General features: G+C 53.8%; 1 protein-coding gene across 2 annotated transcripts in view; it reads left to right on the top strand.

The window, feature by feature from the left end:
- The first annotated feature begins 888 nt into the window (after positions 1–888).
- Positions 889–23,059, top strand: part of NKD1 (NKD inhibitor of Wnt signaling pathway 1) — an 82,814-nt gene continuing 60,643 nt past the window's right edge. For both annotated transcript variants that reach the window (XM_036119998.2, XM_036119990.2), the window contains exons 1-3: positions 889–1,070; positions 1,202–1,234; positions 1,950–2,083. In XM_036119998.2, coding sequence (XP_035975891.1) covers positions 1,046–1,070; positions 1,202–1,234; positions 1,950–2,083 — 192 coding nt within the window. In that variant the 5' untranslated portion in view covers positions 889–1,045. The remainder of the gene's footprint in view (positions 1,071–1,201; positions 1,235–1,949; positions 2,084–23,059) is intronic.

Below are 23,059 nucleotides of genomic sequence, written 5' to 3'. Positions count from 1 at the left end.
AGACAAAACAAACAAGCCCTTGGGTCTGGCGAGCTGCAGCAGGGAGCGGAAACCAGGGAAGATCAAAGACCCAGCGGTTACCCCCTTCCGGGCCGCGCGGCTGGCAGCGCGCCTCGACCCCGGGGAGGGCACCCACGGGCCCGGCATGAGGCATCCGAGCGATTGGCTGGCAACTCGTGGCTGTCGGACACTTGTAGCCGCCAGCAGTGAGCTGGGCCAACAACCGGCTCGAGGCGCGGTGGGGGCTCCTCTTGGATCCTAAATCAAAACTTAGAGGGGAGGAGTGGGAGCATGGGGCGAGTAATAAGCGAACACTTTCCGCCAAAGGCAGGTCGTGGTAAGATCGGGAAGGGGCAGCGCAGCAGGCGCGCAGCCGACCTCAGCGCCGCAGCCGCGTCTCCTCCCCCGACCTTAGTCACATCACCTGTAAATTGGAGCCACTGAGTCCTGCCCGGCCCTCTTCGAGGAAAAATAGAGCGGAGGGAAGGCACAGTACTGTTAGCGAGGGCAGCGGTTGCTCTAGAGCAGACCGGACTCGGGAGGGTGTCTGGTCCGATACGCCCACTGGCCAGAGGCCCTTTCTCCACTCGGGTCCCCGGGTCTCCGACCCCAGGTCCCTCGACCTGTCGGCCCCGCGGCCCCCGGCGCGGGGCTGAAGACCTCAGCCTGGAGGGGGGCGCTGTGTCTGCCCCGCGGCGCCTGGCCCCGCCCCGCCGTCCCGCCCCGCCCTCCGCCCGCCCCCGCCCCGCCCCCCCATCCCGCCCCCTCCCGCCCCCTCCGCGGCCCGCCTCGCCTTTGATGCGCCGCGCCCGGCCAATGGGCGCGCGGGGAGGCGCGGGCCGCGGCGGCGGGCTGGGGGCTCGGCGCGCCCGGGCGTCAGTCGGGCCGCGGCGACGGCGGCAGGAGCGCGTCCCGGCGCCGCCTCGGGCTCCGCTCGGCTCGGGGTTGCTCCGGGAGGAGGAGAGCGAGGCGAGGCGCGGCGAGCCGCGGGCCCCGCGGGCCGGGCGCATGGCTTAGGGACGCCCCCGCCCGCCGCGCCCCCAGCATGGGGAAACTTCACTCCAAGCCGGGTCAGTGTCCCCGCCCGCGCGCCGGCCCCCTGGCCCCGGCCGCCCTCGCCCCCGCGATTGCTAACTCTCTGCCTCTCCTTTCTTTCCGGCTCCCGCCGCCGCCGCCGCCGCCGCGCACGATGTGCCTGCAGCCGCCGTGTGCAAGCGCAGGGAGAGCCCGGAAGGTAGGCGCGCGCGGGGCACGGACCGGGGGGATGGACGGGGAAGCACCGCGGACCGCGGCGGAATGGCCTAGCCCGCGGGATCTTATTACCAGGGCCACCCCCACCCCCAACTCTGGCCACCAGTCCCACAGACCCGCTCCGGGAGCAGCCTTCGCGCCCCCTTTTCTGTCCCACCTACCCCCTCCTCGCCGTCCTGTGCTCTCTCTTCTGACCCCCAACCCCTCCTTTTGCGGTCCCCGCCCTCCGCGCTCACTGCGCCCCCCTCTTCAGACTCCTAAGCCCCTTCCCTCAAGATCCTGCCCCTCTGTTTCCGGCCCTCAGCCCCTTCTCCCGAGCTGTGGGCTCTTGCGCCCACTGCGCCCCTCTCCTGACCCTCAGTTTTCCACTTCCCCTCATCCCGTGCTCACTGCACCCGTCCTCTGACCCTCACCCCTCTCCTCTGCCGTCCTGGCCTCTGGCGCTCGCTCTTCTGATCCCCAGACCCCTTTTCCGGGGTGCTGCTCCCCCTTATGCGCTCCCCTCTGGGTCTCTGCTCCTGGGGCTTCGCTGAACCCCTTTCTTCCAATTACCTGCGTCCCTCTCTCTCAGATTGTGCCCCGATGCTCAACCCCCTCCTGGCCCCACTGCCTCTGCCGAGCCCACTCTTTCCCTCCTCTCTCGGGTAACTTTCGGCCCAGGGGCCAGACTCAGGGGCTCCGTGTCTTCCCCGCCCCAGGTGACAGCTTCGCCGTGAGCGCCGCCTGGGCCCGGAAGGGCATCGAGGAGTGGATCGGGAGGCAGCGCTGTCCAGGTGGCAGCTCTGGACCCCGACAGCTGCAGGTGGCGGGCACCGTTGGCAGAGGAACCCGGGTACGATCCCCACCTACATTTCAGCCCCAGAGACGGGTCTCCTTACCCACCCCAACTTTTAGCACCCTCTTGGCACAGCTCCTAAGTCCAGAAAGTCCCTTTGCAGCTGCCCCTGCCCCACCAAAACCACTGGTAACCCCATGTCTTGGGGAATCTTAGAGGTGGCTCAGGTGTCAGTCTCCTGTCTGGCTGGGGGTGGAGGGCTGTCTGGGGAGAGAAAAGTCCTAGGTGGGGAGGTGGTGCGGGTCCAGTCTGTGGGGAAGCTTGTGTGTGCTGGAGGGATTTGGGGGCCTGCTCTGACTTCTACCTTGTTTCTGCGGTCAGCATTCAAAGGTAGATTTGGAGGGGGGTTGCTAGGAAGACAGGGAAGGCATCTAGGGGTGTCTGGGTGGAGGGCGGGACTGTGCTGGCCTCCAAATGTGTTCCAAGTGTCTGTGGCATTCATCAGTACCATCTGCCCAGGAACCCCAGTAGAAGAGGCTGTGATCAAGGTAGCAGAGCTTAGGGGGCACTGAGACCTGGTACCCCTTCACTTGGCCCACAGGGAGAGAGAGGGTCTCCTGCTGCTGCAGGCAGGGCCCACCCTGAGTTGGAGTTATTCCTGGGGGAGCAGTCGATGTGACAGGGAAGTGAGTGAGTCCAGCCCCAGCTCTTGGCCTGGGACTGGTGCTCACAGATGTCCTAGGAGCTCTGGAACTCTGCACGGGGCTTTCAGATGGTCTGCGTGGAACTCGAGCAAGCCAAGGATCAAAGGATGAATCAACTTTTTGATGTGACATTTAATTTTTTTTTTTTTTTTTTTTTTTAAACTTAGAGGGGAACAGACTGAGTCTCAGGTCTGGTTAGTTCTTTGGTCTTGTCCATGGGCTAGGGAGGGGCCTGTGGAGTTTTCAGATGTGTGGGGTATGTGTGTGTGTGTGTGTGTGTGTGTGTGTGTGTGTGTGTGTGTTTTGGGGCCGTGGCACCTGGGCTGGTTGCAGCTCAGTTGCAGGGGCCGGTGTTGGGAAGTGAGCCTGTGGATAAAGTCCCCTCTTGTGCACGTATGCAATAATCTCTGCATCTGGGAAAAGCCCCCATCTCCTCCTCCCACTGCCTTGCTTAGCTGGGGGGCTTTCTCTTCTCCATTTTTCTTCATCTCTTGGCTGGGCTGGAATTGGAGCTGCTGTCCCCCAGTAAAGGTCAAAACTGGGTGGGTGGGGGGCACTGCGGTTGAGGCCCTTTAGAAACAGAACTACAAACTTCCCTTTCTTCCCCCACCATTTATAGTTTTTGATCTACTTACTTATTTAAAGCCCAGTGAAAATGATCCGATTTAGCCATATGAACAAATGCATTTGCAGCTCAAGACAGAGGCCAACTGAGTGGATTTCCATTAATCAAGTTTTGGGTTTTTTCAGCCTGTTTATTTTTACAAAGTATTCCTGCAGAATGACATTTATTTGCAGTCCCCCCCCCCCCTTTTTTCTTTCCTTTCCTCAACTGCCAGGCAGCTTGCTCCATGCTTTAGGGGAAACTTGAAATACAGCGAGGGCTTACTTCAATTGACTTTTATCTTCAAAGCCATAACAAATGTTACCCGCATGTTTTTGGTGGGTCTCCTTGGCATCCAGTCCTGGAGGATGGGAGGGAGGAGGAAGGAAGGAGAGGAAAACAAAAGTCTGTCGTTTTTAATTAAATAGTAGTATTCCCAGCAAGAGGAATGTGAGGCAGTAAAAGTTGCCATTGGGGGAAATGAGGGAGGGTGGGGAGGGGGCCCAGCTTAAGTCTGTGGCTTTGGTGAAGTCATGGAATTTTGTTGCCTGGTTTATTCCCCCAGCTGAGGACAGCATGGGGTGGTGCTTGCCCCCTCCCTTCCTCGCCCCCTCTCTCAGAGAAACACTGAGGGGTCATTAATGTTTGTTCAAAGCACTTTTGAAGATGTGAGACACAGAGCCAGCCGCGTGACATATGTTGGGTAGTGGAGGGCCGGCACTGCCATCCAAGGTATTAAGGGGAGGGAACCTCTGCTTCCTGGGGAGTTCTGCTTTGGTGACTGGGACCCGGACACCGGGGTTCCTACCAGCCCTGGCCCAGCCACCGAATCTGCAGGGGCGGGGGATGGCAAGCCCAACCTGGGAGAGGTCAGGGGAAGCGCAAGGTCGGGGGCTGCACAGTGGGGGTGTGTGCACTGATTTCAGGTGGTACCTGGAGGAATGTTTGTTATCTTAATAGGCAAGCATTTCTGCTACCAGAAAAGATAGTAACTAGGACATAAAACCCATGATTTCACGGATAGTATCACTTAGGACGAAGCTAAATTGAAAGAGAGTGGTGAAAGTTGATTCCGAGCAAAATACTAAGTAAAAGTGGTCAAAACTGTGACTATGGAAATGGAATGTCCAAAGTTTGGGAGACATGGAGAAATAGTGAATGAGACAGCAGTGGGCAACCTCCCTCCTAGTTTAGTTTCCCTGATTCCCAGTGGTGCAGAAAGGGTGGCGGCAGGTTCTTCCGTTAGATCATCAGGATGTAGGGTGTGGGCTCCAAGGTCTGCTGGATTCCAGGGGCTGGCAGAGGTCCCCCCACCAGCCCCAGGCCTGGCATAGGGATGGTCTCTGTCTCCACTCCACCCGGCCTTTCACTAAGGTGGCTGGAAGCACATTAGTGGTTCACCCAACTAGCATTATTATTATTGCAGTGAACATTATTATTTATTAAGTGCCTGTGTATGTCAAGCACTTTGCTTACATTGTCTTACTCCTCCTCATAACCCTATAAAGTTGCCAGCTGGCTGATGTGGACTCTGTCTTTCTCTCTTTCTGGAGCACTTTCTAGAAAACAGGGGCCATGAGTGGCAAAGCCCTATGCTAGAGCATCTGCCTGGGGACTGCCTCCCTTACTCATTTCCAGAGAGGCAGCATGCTGACCAGCTGCTGAGTACTTTGGGAAGAGGTGGGTGGTGGGGCAGGCAGGGACAGGAGGGGCCCCTGCTTGCCCTCTTCCTTCCTGACCGGGCCTCAGTAGCTTTGTAAGTGTTTAGGGTGGGTCCCAGTTGCTTGGAAGGTCCTGGGATGGGAGAGGGTGATCTTGCTGGCGCTAACCTAAGCCTGCCATCCTGAGTACAAAAATAAATGAGGCCAGGCTCTGCCACTGTAGCTTGCCACCTTGTATAAGCCGTTTTACCTAAGCTCATCTGCAAAATGGGTATAATAATATTCTCATCCCTGGCCGGGTTATGGCATGTGACTCTTGGAAAAAGAGTTCAAAAGGGAGAAGGGTACCAGGAGGTTTGCTGAGGCACTGGTGGGGCAGAGATGGGAACCCAGATTAGGAATCCAGAAGTTTCCTCCCTCCCCTGCCCCACCATCCGTTGTAGACGCACTTGGATGGACAATGGGCTAAGGGCGGGGCTTCAAGGAATCATGAGCTCAGAGGAGAAAACTAATGAGAGATGGTGACAGGTCCAAGTACTATGAGAGAACAATGACGTGAACAATCTATAAGCCAGACAACAGTGCGCTAAACACTTAGAAGTTTAAATAAGCCTAATAATCTCAAAGAGATAAAGAAGGAGAGGTAAACACAAAACTAACGGGCGGTTACAAAAGAACACCAATTGTGAATACCGGGTCTGGAAAACGTAATATAATATAATGGGTGAAATCAAAAACTTGGTAGAGGGATGGAGCCGCGTAGCAGACACAGGGAGGCTGATGGTGAACCCCTGGACAAGCAGAACCTGGGTGCACTGTGCTCCCGAGGTGTGTACCTGCGTGCGCGGACATGAACGTGTAGGACCAGCAATTCCTGGCCCCCCCATCCCCCCAACCCCGGGTTTGGCCCTTTTGTTCTTTTATGGCAGATCTGCCTTAAGAGGCGGGCTGAGAGCTGCGGTGCCGGCAAGCCTGCTTGTGGGTTGAAGGTGGCCGCCAGGCAGGCTGGTAATTTGATTAGGGGGCACCTAGTGCATTTTGATACTTGGGGAAGATTGGGAGGGCGCAGGCTGCGTCGGAGCCCGCGGGGCCGTGCGGGGCTGGGTGATGAGGTTGGAGGCTGGCTGTTGGCCCAGCTGCTGCCCCAGTTGCCGGATTCCAGGGGAATCACCCTTGAATGATACCAGTTGGCACAATTAAAAGGCCCCATGTCTTCACCATATGGAAAGCGTTAGGCCTCCTTACGTGGTTTCAAAGCTATGTGCCGGGAGGTAGACTTGACATTTGAGGTAAAGCATAAATTAAATATTTGGTGTTTTTAGAATTAAAAGATGATTTGCTTTGAGGCTGGGGGAGGTATCTGGGCCTCTGCTTGCTGGCATCTTTGGGTTCTCCATGGAGGGTCTCCTCTGCCCATGGCACCCAGGACCAGCTTCTTAGCCCCATCTGGCAGCTTTCTCTACCCCGGGGGTGGGGGGTAGGGGGGGGAAGAATGGGGAGGCCTGAGCTGGGCAAAGTGCCAGGTGGGGCTTCTGGTTTCCAGTAGGGCTGGGTCCCTCAGGAGGGCAGGTGGTGGGCAAGGGTGTCATATTCTGAAGGCTTTAATGAATCTCTGTGATGTGGTCTCTGGGAGACTTCGAGGAGCATCTCTTCCTACCTTTGGAACTTTTCTTCTTTGGGAGAGAAGTTCCCCCGAGTCAGGGCCATGTGTGTTCTAGTCCCTGGAATTCAGGAACAGCCTCTGCACATTTGCGTTTTATACAAACTGTAATAAACCCCGGGAGAGGCTGAACCAGGAAGCAAGCATGGCATGTCTCCTGGGGTCCTAGAACTTGGGGGAATGGTGCATCCCCTCACCCAGTGGGGATGGCCGGAGTGAGCAGAGAGGGTGGGCCACGGCTGGGCAGAGAGGACTCCTAGCCCCGGGAAGCTCCGGTACCACCCGCAGGGAACAAACTGTCCCTATGAGGGCTTAAAACAGCTACACGGAACGTCAGCAATGAAAGAATCACTTTTTGAGAGGAATACATCTTCCTTGTGGTAGCCCCAGGGCACATGGTGGACACTCACGATGTGTTTGCTGAATGAATGAATGAAGATAGATTAGGCCACCATCCCTGCCTCATTCTCTCCCACATCCTCTTCCTCAGGCAGATGGAAGAGTGGGATCAGGCCTTTGCTTTCAGGTACTCAGCTATTAATTATGATCAATAATGAATTGTTATTCCTAAGAACTCCCTAGCTGGACCAGGCATCAAGGACACAGTGGTACATAAACGAGATGTGGTCCCTGCCCGCCCATGGCTTCCAGTCTAATAAAGGAGACAAAGAAATCAGTACTTACAGGCACATTAATGGACAGGAGCACTCGGGAGAAGCTGCGTGAAGGTGGCATTGAAGCAGAGACCTGAGAGGCTGTGAGGAAGAGGGTATGGGAGGAGAGAGTTGGTATTCGTGCACAGAATAGCTGTGGGAGGCCCCAGGCTTGCCATTGTCCCTGGGAACTGGGTGCTGGTTGCGCCGGGAGGGTGGACTCCGAGTGGCTTGTAGCCTGTGGAACCTGCAAAGCTCTCCTGGAGCTCAGGCTTTCTGAAAAGCCCTGCGCATTAGTGGCTCGTGGCATGTTCGAGCTACCTGTCCCCTGGACAGGTGTGCGGGGTGGAGGAGCGGGGGGGCGGGGGTAGTCAGCTGCCGCCCTAGCCAGCAGCACGTGCCTTAGAGCCGATGGATGTGGCGTGTCATGGACTTGGGGCCTTGGGGGCACGACTCCAGCTGTTTGGATGGATCAGTGGCCCCTGCTTTCCTGTGGGGAGGGGGCGTCGGCCGGAGGGCCAGAAGCCCGGCTGTGGTGGGATATGGGGGGCCTGAGGGGTGGGATTGGATTGGTTGCTCAAGGCAGAGAGAGGCACCCCAAGGACGAGGGGATAAGAGGTGGTGACAAGCCAACCCCAGAGAACCGTTGTGAGCCTGTGCTGAGGGAAGAGGACCCCTTGCCTTGGTTTACCTGATGTGTCTGAGAAAAAGGAGTGCCAAGGGACCCTCTGATCAAGGGGCCAGTGCCCACGAAGGGGTCTGCTAGCACTGGGAGCCAGGCACCCCACCCATCCCGGCTTGGGGGCTCTTGTAGCCTCCCTCCCTGGCTGTGGGTTCACAGTGTGCTTTGGTTTAGAAACTTTTGGAATTTTTAGGTCGCTTGTTGGATTCCAAAGCAGGCGCTTCCGGCTGCCTCCCTGACTTCCCTTTCTTTTTCGCTCACACATGTTCTTTTTGTGGCTCTTGTCTCTCACAGACATTCTTTCTCTTCCTCTCGCTCACTCTCTCCCCCCACCCTCCCTTCCCCTCTCCTCCTCCCTCTCCCCCTCTCCCCGAGGAAGGAAAAAATTCAGACTCTCACAAACAAAATATCTGCCATTCCATCTGAGGGAGAACTGAGGCAGGAGCCCAGAATATCCTGGAAGAAACGCCAGAGAGAGCTGAAGGCCTCAGTTGTTTAATCTGGAAGGCGGTCTTTGATGTCACCGTGCTCCGTTTATCCTGGGAGGCTGCCTGCTTCTTTATGGCTGGCTTCAGACTCTTCGTATGAAGAATGGCCGAGAGCCCTCAGGGGCTGGGGGAAAAGCCTGATCACTCCCCGAAGGGCAGGCCCGAGGATGCTGCCCCTCCTGCCAAGCCCAGGTGGGGTGGAGAACCTTTTCCAAACAAGCATTTCCAGAGACATAAGTAATTCTTTGATAACGTCACGGGGAAGCAGAGGGGGCTGTTTATCCATGTAGGCAGCAGTCACAGGGCTTTGTGAGGAAGGCTCAGGTCCCTCCATGGGTCATCCCTAGCCCCAGAAAGGCGGCTCTGCCCACCCGGGTGTGCCCTGCGTGTGCGTTTGTTTAGAGGAATCGGTCTGGGCTTCACTTTCCATACTTGCTGGGCCACGTGGGCAGCACCCTGTGTGCGTGGCATTGTGTGTGGCTGATGCCTTTCAGAGGACCCCAGGGTCCCGGAGGGGGGCTTCACAGTGGTGTGGCATCTCCTCCCTTCTCTGGGCCTCGGGTTTTTCCAGCTGAGAAGTAGGATAAAATCACTTATTATAACTTAGCAACTAATGCATTTTATTCAAGTCCACAGATAGTCCTTCCTGCATCGGTGCGAGAGATGTTGAGTACCTATTTTAGGCCAGGTATCCATTTACTCTGCCAGTAGAGCATGCCACTCATGTTCATGGAGTTTATGCTCTAGTAGGAAAAGAGAAGTATTTTTAAAAACAAAGGACACAATTTAAGTTGTGATATGTAGCTCAAAGGAGGAGTACTGGGGTGCTTTGAGAACACTGAATGGGGTTCAGACCTCATCTGGGTGGCTGTGCATTCCACAGATATTTGCGTGTGCTTAGGATGGCGTGGAAACTATGAAGCATACGGCCTCACCAAACTTAGAGTTTAGTTGGACTAAACGTTCATCTTTGCCTCTCATCTGTTTTTCTTATCTTATTGCATTGGTTAGACTCTCCCATACTATTTAATAATAGTTGGTTGCTTATCTAGTTAAGAAAGCTTTCTTCAACCCCTGGCTTGCTACTATTTTTGAAACCGGGAATAATTACTGAATTTTGTCAAATGCTGTTGGGCTGTTGTCATCCTTTGCTAATGTAACAAATGATTATGTGCATGATCGACATCACTAGATTTCCTAGTGTTCAACTTTCTTTGTATTCCTAAACACCATCCTTCTTCATCACGAGACATTGCTATTTTAAAATGTTGCTGTATTTGATTTGCTAATCTTTCACTTTGGATTTTTGCATCGATATTCATGTTAGATTGGCTCATAGTTTAGGAAGGTGGACACTGAGCAATGAAGACAATGTTAGGGGAATGCTGGAGGACACTCTGGGGGCTCTGACAGTCTAGAGCAGGGAGTGCCAACTGGCCTTGGGTCAGAGGTGGTCTTGGAGGAGCTGTGATTTCAGCCCAAAGGTGAGTTGGGGAAGGGGTGGTGGGGAGCAAGGCAGGGGGAGGGGGTGTGTAATGGCACCATGAGTGTCTGCTAGATGGACTAGCAGTGTGTGAGAGAGCCCTGTAGTGAAGGGGGCAGTTTGTTTGAGATGCTGATTGAAGTTCATTTGGCCGAGGAGGGGTCACAGTCTGGGCCTGGGGGCCTTCTCAGCCATGTTATGGACCTTGGTCTTTGTCTAGAGGGAAGACGAGTGGCAAGCCCTATGTGAGGGGCCAGCAGGGCAGAAGTGGGGGAGCTCTCATGCCCGGGAAGAAGGAATGTGGGGACGGGCTCTCAGTTGTAAAAATACTCTGGAGGATAAAGAGGAATCAAGTAACTCTGTCTTCCGGGCTCAGTGAGAGATTCTGGAATGTCTGCATAAATCCAGGCACAGCACTTGACTCTTGGGGGTCACCCGGGGGGCCCTTGAGGAGGCTACCAGCAGATGAAGGACCCAGAGAAGGAGAACAGGACGGAAGGCAGCATAGTGTGATGGTTAAAGAGTAAGGACTCTGGAGCCCGATATCCTGGGTTCGAATCCTGGCGGCACCATTTTCTGACTGTGGGACCTTGGGCATAGTATCTAATCTCTGTGTCAGCCAGGGGCCTGTACTCTAGACAGTTTAAACTAATGGAAGCTAACTTGTGAAGCTGTGGGAAGGGTTACAGCACCTTCACGGGGTCTTGAGGCACCCAGGGAGTGCTTGGCCCCTGGCAAAGGCAGGGGGTGTTACCATCCCAGGGCAGAAAGGGCAGGGGAGGAAATGTTGGGTATTTTAGATTCAGATCCCTGTAGAAACCACAGCTGAGGAAGGGAAAAAGCCAGGCAGGAGCTCTAGATATGGAAGATGAACCATAGTCAGAGACACGGTGCAGAGGGAGTCGGGGGTGGGGAGAAATACCCCAACCTCTCTCTGCTTGTATCCTCGGGTTTCCTGCCAGGGCCTCCCATTGGCTGAAGCTGGAAGCCAGAGACCAGGAAGCTTCAGCAAATTGGTCTAAGGGGGTCAGCTTCCCGGGGCACAGAGCAGCATAGAGGAGGGCGGGGAATGGATGGGGGTGGGGAGGCCAATAGAAGAATCAACTCTGGGCCTCGGTTCCCTCATCTGTAAAGCGGGGATGGTAATGGGACCTGCTTCACAAGGTGGTTGTGGGGACTCAAACTGTAAAATGGTTATAACTGCCTGGCACAGAAGTGTGTGCTCAGTACAAGTGAACTATTAAGGTTCTAAAGCCACAAGAGACACCAGGCTATGGAGATTTGGGGAGGACTTCTTGAAGGAGGTGGTGTGTGAGGAGGCTCTGAAGGATGGTCAGAGTTTAAAGGGCCAGAGAAGTCATATTAAGGAACGTAGTGGGCTGGGTGGGAGACACGCAGAGGGGTGGGGACTGGGGGCCCCTGGGGGCACACGTCCTGTCTCAAGGGGGCAGCCCCGCTCAGCCCCAGCCAGTGGTTGCCGTGTGGGAATGTGGCCCTGGTGTTGCCACATCTGATTAAGAGAATCCAGCCATCTGGATTTTTATGTGAAATCATTCTAATTAAAAGAAAAATTGTCATCAACCAAATAACACTTTTAGAAAATACTTTCTTTGGGTGGACCCAGGCAGCTCGGTTTGGCCTGTTGTGCCCTGGCTTGTGAGATGAGATTTTGGTGGGGGACGAGTGTGTTAGTGGTAATAGTACATACACGTGAGTACGAAAGCGGCCTCATGCTTTACGTGCGGTTTTTCCGTGTGTTGTTCCCCCATGCTGTGCGGATGAGAGACGGGCTCAGCAAATGGAAGTGTCAGGCCCAGCTAGGGAGAGCCTGACTCAGGCTGCCTCTGAGCAGAGGGAGCAGCCCCAGCGAAGCCTGGGGGCTGGGAAGTCAGGGACAGTATTTTTCGGTTGGGCAGGACATTGTGGGAGGGGCAGGTGGGGTAAACACGGAGAGATGTGGGTTGGGCCACTTTGTGGACAGCATTTGTCCATACTTCGAGCTTGCATCTAGCATCTTGCATTGGTTCTCTTAACCTCCATTAGACCCGCCTTTGGGTTTGGGCCCCGTTGTGCTGAGGCCCCCGTGTGCACACAGAGCAGGTGTCAGAGGCGTGGCTTAAGGAATCAGACTTCCTGGGTCTGACTCCTGACTCCCAGCTGCATGTCTCCCCAGCTGGGGGGCTCCTCTCTGATCCTCAGTTTCCACATCTGTGGAATGGGTAGAATCTTGGTTCCTAGCTCATGGAGTGTTCTAAGTGGGAAATGAGTTCCTCTCAGCCAATCAGGGAGAGTAAAGCAGATGTCTCTCCTCTTACAGCTTGCTAATGATCAGCCAGATGCATGCTAAACGTGATGAGGAAAAGAGCAGGCTGTGGTGGGAGAGTAAGGGAGGTTCGACTGTGGACTGGGGGGTGACATTTAAGTTGCTGCGACCCAAAGAATAAGTAGCCGGCTAAGGAAAGGGGCATCTCAGACAGAGGGAAGTGCAAAGTCTGTGATCAGTGCAGAAGATCTTCAACTCCCTCCTGAGTGTCTGACCCAAGACCAGACTCCAGGCTCTGAGATGTTAGGACAGAAAAGCATATCCCAGCAGAGGGGGGTAGGCATTGCCTGGGGTTGGGCGGAGAGAGGGGGGTCTGTTATATGTCACAACCCACCACGAGTCCTGGTCCACCCACTGCAGGTGATTTGATTTTTTTACTGACGTCTGCCCACTCTGCCTGCTCTCCTTTCTGGCTGGACGGGAGGTAAGGGGAGAAGGCATGGAGCTGATTGGCTGGCCCGCTGTGTGCTGCCCAAACCCCCTGGCCTTGAGTACTGATCTGGGGCCCCGAAGAGGCCAGGGCAGAGCATAAAGGGGCCCTGTTAGCAGGGCTGGCCTGGCAACCCTCAGGCCACAGGTGAGGGCTGGGGAAGACCAGAGCCTCCCAAATGGGCTCAGGCCCAAGGGTGTTTTTCTAATTCCAGAAGGCCACGCAGGCTGGCAGGCCCCTCACACAGAGGTGTGGGCTTGCGGTGGCCCCACTGAGTGGGTTTGGGACTGCTGCTTCGGGGTGCCATGGCCATGCCCCACCTGGCTTCCCGAGGGAGCCTTGTTGCAGGGCAGTTTTTGACCTTGACCCTGTTACTTTACCTGTCTTTCCCCCAGTGATCTAGAGAGACTTCAAAAGCAAAAAGATGATGAAGAAAATGCTACAGACCAAGAATGAAGTTGTTTTTTCAATGGGCACTGGGGAGACGCCTTTATTCCCCTGCCCTGGAAATTCAAAGGAGCCTGGTACCTCGATCGGTCTTGTTCATGCCTCGTTCGGTCTTGTTCGTGCCTCGTTTTTCAGTGTTCTATGGCTGCAGCCTCAGTGTGGCTACTAAGTGTCCACTCTGTTCTGCGCCCCACGCCAAGCCATCCGCAGCACGCCAGGCCCTGAGCCATGTGTGGCCCATACTGCTCAGCGCTCGCAGCACTGTTAGAAGGCAGGTGCTCTTACTATCCTCCTTTTACCGCTGGAGAAACTGAGGCACTAAAGGAGTCTACCTCCTTGCCCAAAGTCACTTGACTTGGAAGTAGAATCTTGCTCCAGCAAGATTCAAATTCAGGTTAATCTGATTTTAGAGTTGTCTTCCATCATTATAGATGAGATTTTTTTTTTTCACCTTCAACCATATGTTTTAATCCCATTCGTCGCTCATGAAATCAATTTAGTGACCGTCATTAAAAAAAAAAAATAGAATAAAAACGAGAGAGGACATTGCCTAAAGTAAGAGGAAATATTGCTTTGCATGACTTTTTGTTTAGTTTATAGGCATGGATATTCATGTCTATAGATAATAGATTGATCAGTCTAGATCTGTGGATATCTACCTACACATCTGTACCCAAATGCGTATACATAGAGGCCCATTCTAAAATGTAATTCTTACTGCGGGTTGAGGTGTTGGAAAACACTGATGTTTGGTTATCAGTGCAGGCTCTGAGCCTGAATGCTTGCTTTCAAACCCCAGCTCTGCTGCTCACTAGCTGTGTGACCTTGGGCAAGTTCCCTAACCTCTCTGTGCCGAAGTTTTCTTTCTTAACCTCAGGGCCTTTTGGTTTGTTGACTATTTGGTCACGACAGATTCTCCCAGGATGGCTGGGGGTGTTTTCTTGCCCACCTACTCCCTTTGCTTTGGGCATGAAGAGAATGAGGAGTCCTTTGTGTGTCCCCAAGCCCTCTCACTTGAGAACCAACCTCTGAGCAGCAACTGCCTCCTGGAAGAACACGTGGCTGAATCTTTGGGGACTGGACAGAGTACTGTGTTGGGTATCCTGACCTGGGGGTGGCCCTGGCTTGGCTATTAGGTAGCTAACGTGACCTCTCATGGCCTTCGCCTCTGCATCTCCAAATACACTGAAGAAAAGGAGGGTGCTTGGGTTCTCTTTTGCTGTGTAACAAATTACTCCAAAATTTAGTGACTTAATTCTTTTATGATTTGCTTAACATTATGTAATTTGGGTTGGGCTTGGCAGGGCAACTTGTCTGTGGCTTCACGTGGCATAGCTGGCGTGGCTCGAACAGCCAGGGGCCAAGAGTTCCACTTGGGGAACTGGGGAACTGGGGAACCCCCAGCCTGGGGCCTCGGTCCTCTTCCACACGGCCTCACCACATGGTTAGCTTGGGCCACCTCAGAGTATGGTGGTCTCAGGGTAAGCTGACTCCCTACTTGGTGGCTGCCTTCCTGGGAGTGCAGAAGTGGAAACTGCCAGGCCTCCTGAAGGCTTAGGCCTGGAATTGGCAATGCCACATTCTCAATGTTAAAGCAGGTCACAAGTCGAGGCCAGGTTCAGGGGAAGGGACTACACGGGGGCAGAAATACTGGGAGGTGGCATTTATTGGGCACCATCAAGGTAGTCTAGCAGAGAGGATGGCCTCCTGGAGAGAACCTGCCCAGAGGCTGAGTCGGAAAAGGGGCTGCAAGGTGTCCGATGCATATGGGATCCTGGTGCTTACAGCGGGATGTGGCAGGAGTTGTCTTGGTGGGATGACAGCAAAGGCGGGACGGGCCTGCGTCATGAAGGGACTGAGGGAGCCTTGCAAGTATGTGCTCTGCTCACGTGCAGGAACATCCACGGCTGCGTTATTTGGAAGAATGAAAAATGTGTAACAACTCAAATATCCATCACTAGGAGACAGCTAACAAACACGGGGTGGCCGTGTCACGAATCTCTCTGCGACTTGTGAAGCCAGGGCGAGTGAGGGTGGGCAGCGGGCTGACGGGAAGGAGGCCCTGAAATGCTATTGAATGAGCAAAGCGAGAGCAAAACAGAAGTATAACGTGGTCCCGGTTTTTTGCAGGATACAAAAGTCTATTCAGACCCATGTCTATATATTTGCAGGTGCACAGAGAAAGATCTGGAAGGATACACTGTCAAAGGCTGCTTCCCTGAGGATTGGAGTGGTGGGAGGTGGTGAGGCAAGAAGGAGTTTCACTTTTCACATTAGATGTTTCTACATTGTTTGACTTTTTTTTTTCCCCCCGTCCAATGAGCATGGATACTTTTGTATTTTTCAAAAAGCCCATAGGTTTTAGAAGAGAATGAGAGATGAGAAGTGGATCGCGTGTGCAGGAGATCTATGGAGAGGCTTTGCTGGAGGGGGTGGAGAGAGAAGACAGTGGCCGGAGGGGGGTGTGGGGGTGGGGAAGGGCGCAGGGTACAGCGAGGACCACCTGCATCGGAACCTCCCACGTGCTGTCTCGGATGCAGAGCCCTTGGGGGCCCTCTCCCGCCGGGATGCTCTCTAATTGGAGCTCTCTGTATTGGGTGATGCCTGTCCTGCCTGGACACTTTGGAAAGGCTGTCGGGGAGGGGCCGGAAGGTGAGGGCTGAGGCAGGGACGGCGCTGCCCACGGGAGTGGCCCCGTGGAGAAGCCGGCGCAGTCCCTGACTCACGATCAGCTCAGCCAATGGTTCTGTCTGCTTCTGTGCATTTCCCCGTGGCTGTGGCGTCTGAAACCTACAAGTGGATTTCGATCTTTACTGACAGTTGTGGATACCTGACCTTTCTTTCAAGACCTGCCAGGACTCTCGTTTTGTAACCGGAAGGAAGGAGACGTTAAAAGGACCTCGAGACGAGCGCTGTCCGAGAGAACTTTCTGTGATGATGACAATGCTCTGTGTCCGCGCTGTCCAATAGGGGCATCATTAGTCGCCTTGGGATGTGGCCTCTGGGACTGAGGAACTGAATTTTCAATATATTGGGCTAGTGGCTCCCTCATGGGTTGCACAGCTCTGGACCAACGGGAGAGATCCAGTGCTGCGACGCATCAGGCGACCCCCCATCCTGAGCGGGACATAACTCAAAGGAGTAATCTGCAGCAGGCGCTGGTGGGAAGCCCTGGTGAAACCCTTCTTGGGGTCTTTCCAGACCCCGCTCCTTGGAGGCATGACTTCCCTCCAGCTCGGAGGCAGGCAGCCCCACCGGCCACCGCTATGTCAGTGATGAGAAGGATCGTGGGGTCCTTCCAGGGGGGTGGCTTGGAGCACCTTCTCCTGGTGTCACAAATCAGGCCTTCCCAGCCTTCTTAACCTTGGGAGGGGCCTGCTTGCCATCTTGCTTCTGGGGTTCTTGGGTGAGGACCTGTCCCTTTGGCCCTGAGCTTGGAGGCACAACCCGCTCCTGGGGCAGTGCTGAGAGGGGCCAGCTTTTCTCCAGGAGGAAGAGCCAGGGCTTTATGGTCTGCAAAGCCCTCCTTTGGTCAGGCATTTAATGCTTAGAGAAAGCTGGCCAGGGCCAGCACTAATACGAGGGGGGAACGGAGGCCGGACGGCAGAGTCCACGGAGCCAGTTCTGTGTGGCTCACCACGGCATCCTCGCGGACTTTTGCACAGCTTGGCACGTGGCAGGTGCTCAAGGAACACTTGCCGCATAGCCGGGGCTGAGAGTGGCTAGCAGCTTGGTCCGTGGGTGCGTGACCCCAGAGGAGCAGAAAGTCAGGTCCTGTCCCTCCACTCCCTAAGCCCTCAAAGAGAGCCTCTTCTCGCGTCTCCCCTGCCTTTTCAAAAGGGTCCTCACCTTTCTCCTTTTCGTAAATGAAGTAATGCACGTGGTAAATAAAAATAAAGACATTCAAAATAGTACTAAAGGTTATGTAAAGAAAAGGAAGCCTCCTTGCCACACTGCCGCTGGCCTCCCAGCGCCCCTCTCCCCGGGCACCTGCTGTTTCTCGTTCTTCCAGTGCATCCCGCCTTGCTCTGTGAGTTTGTGCACCCTTATCCCCGCTCAGACAGCAGGAGCCCTCTAGGCCAATTGGACTGGTATCTGTAGGTTAATTGAAAATGGATTTGAGGTGGGGAATCATGAAAAAGTGATAGAGACTTTGTGTTCCCTTCAGTCATAACCTGGTTTTGCACCTTGCTTTGTTAATAGTGCATCTTGGAAATCAGTCCTTATCAGTACATTGAATCTTATTGCCTTTCAAGGCTCTCAAGCCTTCCATTCTAAGGATGGACCATAATTTACTGCACTGATTCCCTATTGTTGGGCAGCTAGGTGACTCTGGGCCTTGTGCCTCTAGTCTACCCTAGATCAACGGTGTACATTTGTATAGCTCTTCTTCTGCATGCACACCCCAGCTCCAACACACACAGCACACCCTGATGTCATCAGGGGTGGTTCTACTGCTTTTCTGGCAAAGCCAGAGTTTCTCCCCTGGCCTGGTGTCTTCAGAATGCGGGAGGGCTGTGGGTTCAGGGTGGGGGTTGTGGTTAAGTAAGTGCGACCTTTCTTGGTGTGGATTAGTCAGGATCCCTTGGGTTTTCAACCCATCCCCACTGTTTCATACAAAGGCGTGTTCTTGGCCTGTGTCACCGGCAAGTTCCGAGGGTGACTTGAATTCAAGTACGCTGGATCCCAGAGCTCCAACTCCGTCCCAGGCCGGTGGTCTGTGCCTTCAGCTCTGCTTTCTTTGGGGTTGGCTTTGTTTTCAGGCACAGGCTCTCCCCAGGTGGTGGCCGCTTGGCACCCAGTGGTCCGGACTGCTGTTCCAGGCTGGAAGGGAGTGGTTTAGCCAGATCCCAAGCTGGGCTGCCATCGTTTTGACTTGGGTCACGTGCCCATCACAGAACAAATCCCTCCACTTCTGATGGTCCTGGGTCAACATGGTCATCCTGGAGTGGGACCGGGATCAGTCCCAAACCTCAAGGGGCTTCGGGGGAGAGGGTGGGCAGTTCCCCAGAGAAAAAGCACCTGTGAGGAGAAAGCTGCAGAAGGCACACTGGAGGGAGGGGGCCAGCATCTGTGTCCTCCCTGGGCCCTGGGGTTCAACTCACTGACTGGCTCCTGTCAGCAGCTGGTGGATGTGGGTGGGGACAGCGCAGCCGACAGCTGACTCTCTAGGGACAGCCACTCCTTGCCACTGGATCTCAGAAGAGCCCTGGTGGTTTGTCCCCTCCTCCACGCAGCCCACATGGGCCACAGCCTTCCTTTCAAGCTCCTAGCTTCTTAGTGATGATGATCTTAACCTTCAGGGAGTAGATAACAAGACCCTTTTGGGAATCTGCTAAATCTGATGGTGTCCTTCTCTTCAACTAAAGGCTCTCATACCTTTAACTCCAATTTCAGGGCACCCATTAGCTTCCCAGTTAAGAACCTCTGCCTTATTTTGTATGGCTTTTTTGTTTTGTTTTGTTTTTTTGAAGATTTTATTTATTTATTTGACACAGAGAGAGAGAGACAGAGAGAGAGGGAACACAAGCCGGGGGAGCAGGAAAGGGAGAAGCAGGCTCCCTGCCGAGCAGGGAGCCCGATGAGAGGCTCGATCCCAGGACCCCAGGATCATGACCTGAGCCGAAGGCAGACGCTTAACGACTGAGCCACCCGGCTTTTTTGTTTTTAACTTCATTATCATTATTATTATTTCTCACGTGGATCTTCTTCTAATTCCAGGGGCCACAGTGCTTTGGACCTGGCCTTTGGATGTGGGTTTATAGGGAACCATGTTGACTGTATTGACATTGGGTCTTAATTTCGTCACTTGTAAAATGAGAAAAAAGAAGTACCCACCTCTTGGAGTTGTTTCGAGGATTAAAGGAAATAGTGCATGGAGCAACTTAAGGCTTAGCATGCAGTAAGCACTCAGTAAACATGCTCGGTAGCTCAGTAAGGCCTCCAGAGCTGCTGGTAGGTTCTGGAAGATTCCCCGGGAAACCCACTCACATCTCTTGGGGGCCCAACACAGCACCTGGAAGGGGCTTGGTTTCTGTCTGGTGGACGAAGAAGTTCAGAGAGAACATCTTTGTTTGCTGAGGAGTTGCTGGGGCGATTCGTCTCTATTTCCATTTGGGAAAACTAAGGCCCAGGAGGCTCCCGTGACTCATGCAGGTGTCTTGGGGTTAGTTTGGGGTGATCGTGGGTACCTTTACGTTCTGATCTTCGGACACCCCTCACTTATTTTCACAACCGTGTCTCCTGTCTGGCCAAGGACGGGTCATAGGTGACGGCTCACCTGTGCGTTCCGGGGCTTGAAGGAGTTCCCCAATCTCAGCAAAGCCCCAGCTGGGGGCTCTGCCGCCAGCCGGGCTGGACACCAGGTCTGGGGTGGTGGGTATTGTTCTGTAGAAACGCGAACTGGTGCTCTGCTTTGAGAGTATTAAGACACAAAGTCCCTGTGGTTAACAGCAAATTAATCACAGTATTAAGGAGGGAACGTCTGGGTAGACATGACTTCATGAGCTTGTCATATAGTCTGCCCCTGCCATGTTTTGCTCTCCAAGATTTTTGACTTTCAGAGAAGGAACCACAGATAGAGTTTCCCAGTTTTACAGAAATATTTTTACTGGGCAGAAGATTGCTTTATGGTGAGAGCCAGTTATTTCAGGAGACAAGCAAAGAGCCCTTTATTCTCCTGTTCTGTGGGAGGAAAATATTATGCTAGGAAGCCCGCTTCTCCGACAGGCCGTGTGAGGGGCTGGGCTGCATTTCTGGAATTGGGAGTGAGTGACAGAGATGGTGCAGGGGTCTGGGGGGCTCCCGGGCATGCACCCACCTTCTCTTAACCCTCCCCTGGGGATTTTGGGCTTGTTACACAGGCGGAAGGAAGCCTAAAGTCACAGAGCAGGGAAGGGCGGTGGTCAGAGCTGGATTTTGGGCCTGGGGGTGCGTGGCAGAGAGGGGGAGACCGTGGGGTGGCATGCCAGTGTGTGAGGCCCCGGGCTGGAGAGAAGCAGGCCTAGGTCAGAGCAGTCTGTGCCATCAACCAGGCGTGTGACTCTGGGTCCGCGTGTAACCTGGGCTTGTGAGGATGAAGTGGGACTACCCAGGCTCAGCATTTCCTCGTTTACTCGATCCGTGGTGTCCACGGTGATGACTTGAGGCAGGGAGACCGGCCTTCCTCCAGTCCACATTCCAGAAGCCGCTCATCATGCCGCTTCCTTTGCTATAGTCTCTCAAGTGCAGCGGGCCCCGAACAGAGACTCCTGGTCTGATAGTGCAGTCGTGAGGGATTTGAGATCTGGGCCACCCCAGCCCGTTGGAGATTTATGGGCCTCATTCCTTGAGCTGGTTAGTATTTCAGTTCATGGAAGGGACTGTTCTCACCTGGAAATCAGGGGAGACGATGTTGGCTTGATCGTACTCAAGGAGGATGGGTTTGACCTTTGTGGATGGAGACTTTGTTCTCCCCTTCCCCCCTCGATGTGGAAGAAGAATGCCTGCCAAAAGTTTTGTTTGTGTCTGGGGCAGCCATGCGCCTGATAAGGAGACAGCATCCTTGCCCCTTTCTTGCTGCTGACCACCATCCCTTTTAAGTTGGGCGGTTGGAGAGGGTTGATTGATGTCGTTCTCTTCCTCACCTCCCTTTCGTTATTTAGAATGTGAGGGAGAGTTTATCTTGTTCTCCAGGAGATCTATTGGTTTGGCTTTGGAATGGCATCCAAGTTTACAGAATGGAGTCTGGTGCCCAGAGCCTTCTGGTAAATATTTTGGGAAGTTGGATTCCACTGGCATTATGGCCCGTGGGTTTGGGCATTGGGTGCTTTTCCATGGCTAGATGCTTGGACGTGGACCCTTCTCATGCAGTGCCTCACGCACGGGTACATGCTGAGACATCTCAGCGCCCAGAATCTCTGCCTCTTAAAGGCTCGAGGTGCTGTGCCTTCCGCTAGGAATCCTCACATTGCTCATTCACTCCCTGCAGATACACCCGGTCCTTCTTTATCCTTGACACCCTCGTGTCCTTCTTCTTCCCATGAGACCTCCATCATTCATTCACTAACCCCACCCCTCCCAAAGCCATTCTCCGAGTCTGCCCCCTTCTTTCCTAAAAGCCTTCCTGTCGCTTTGCTGACACCTGCTGTGTCCTGACCTGGGTTAGCCAAGTCCCATAGATGGGCCCTGGGCAAGACCCATATGCTCTCCAGCCTCAGTTTCTTCATCCATAAAAGGGGCTGGAAATAACAGGACTCCCTCCCCCCTCTTCTAGGGTGAGGATGAGGACCATCAGGAAATGGGTGGGAAGCCTCAAGGCCACGTGTACAGAAGGGTCTGGCACGTTTTTCACTCCCCTCCGCTCCCCACTTTAGATTATAAGCTGCCCAGGTAGAAGCCAGTTCTTACTCCTCTTTGTGGCTCCTTGAAAGCATCTCAGCATGTCTCATCCACAGTACGCCCTGAGAACATAGTAAGTGGAACCCACTGGCTAGGAGGGGGAGTGACTCTCCCTAGGGTTCCTTGGATGGAGAAAATTTCTCAAACCTAATTTTTAAGGTTCTGGGGAAGAGAAACAATATTGCTTCAGCAGGGTGGTTAGAACGCTGCCCACTATGGTAGCCGTGAGCTTTACACGGCTGTTGAGCATTTGAAATACGGCTGGGCTGGATTGTGACTACTGCGCAGATTTCAAAGGCTTAGTATGATAACAAAGGATGTAGAATTTCTCATGAACAATTTTTACATTGATGACGTATAATGATAATACTTAGAAAGGGCAATTTTTAGATGCATTGGCTAAATTACGTTATTAAAATTAATTTTCTTTAATGCGGCTGCTAGAAAATTTTAAACTACGCATATGGCTTGCATTTCCTATTGAGCAGCTTTGGTCTAGATGCTAGACCATTCTCGATGATGGTATTGTCCCCAAGTAGGCAACAGTTGGTTCTTGGGGCCGTGGGGGGGCAGGGGCAAAAAGTTCTTATTCATTTTAGGAATGAAGCACAAATATACATATTGGTCTACATAAATAGTTACACAGAATATTTGTGGTATTAAAATTTCAAGTGATTGGGAAAAAAAAGTTTAAGTAGGCTCTGTGTGGGGCAGGGGGCAGATAACAAGGCCTGAGAAACTCTGCTCCAGGGACAGTCAGACCTGAGTCACGTGCTGGCTCTGCCTCCTATTAGCTGTGTGACCTTGGGCGAGTTCCTTAACCTCTCTGTGCCTCTATTTCCTCATCTGTAAAATGGGAGGAGAAATGGTCCTTATCCTGCAGAGCTGTTGTGTAGATTAAAGGTGAAACACTTTGCTCAGTACCTGATAAACAGGGCAGTTATTATTGTTAATTCTTATTCGTATGTGATAAGCAAGGCCAACTCACAGAGTGACGGTAATGCCTGTTTTCCCGATTTTCCATCTGGAATCCCTGGGAAGACCTTAACGTCTGCAGAGCACTTTGTACAGGGCACGGACATGTGGCTGGAGGGTATTTGAGCGCTGGGTGCCCCCATCCCCAATCATGCTAGCGGTGCGCCAGGCACTGGGTGCGGGGGGGTCCACACTGAGGGCCGTTCATCAGTGGCCTTTGCCAGGCTCGTGGCAGAGGGGCTCGGGGTGTCCAGCTGTCAGGGCAGGGCCGGGCCAGGGCTGTGCTGGGCATCTCCTCCCTGGGGCCGCCTTCAAAGGGAGAGCCTGCGGGAAGATGGAGGGGGGAGGAGGGGCTGCCCCATTGACTGCCCGACACAGACAATTGGATTAAAGGTCCCTTTCAAGGCCTTGGAAATTGTTAGTGACATGGACCCTGGCCTGGGGACTGCTGCCTTTTAATAACAAAACCAGATTCCCTCTTCTGAGATCACCATTGAGAGGCACAGATGCCGGGCCGTGCCTTCTGTATGAGGAGGTGGTGAGC

Source organism: Halichoerus grypus, chromosome 15 (genome assembly GCF_964656455.1).
Source record: "Halichoerus grypus chromosome 15, mHalGry1.hap1.1, whole genome shotgun sequence".
NCBI lineage: Eukaryota > Metazoa > Chordata > Mammalia > Carnivora > Phocidae > Halichoerus > Halichoerus grypus.
Note: the sequence above shows the minus strand (reverse complement) of the source record. Positions and strands in the feature narration are given on the sequence as shown.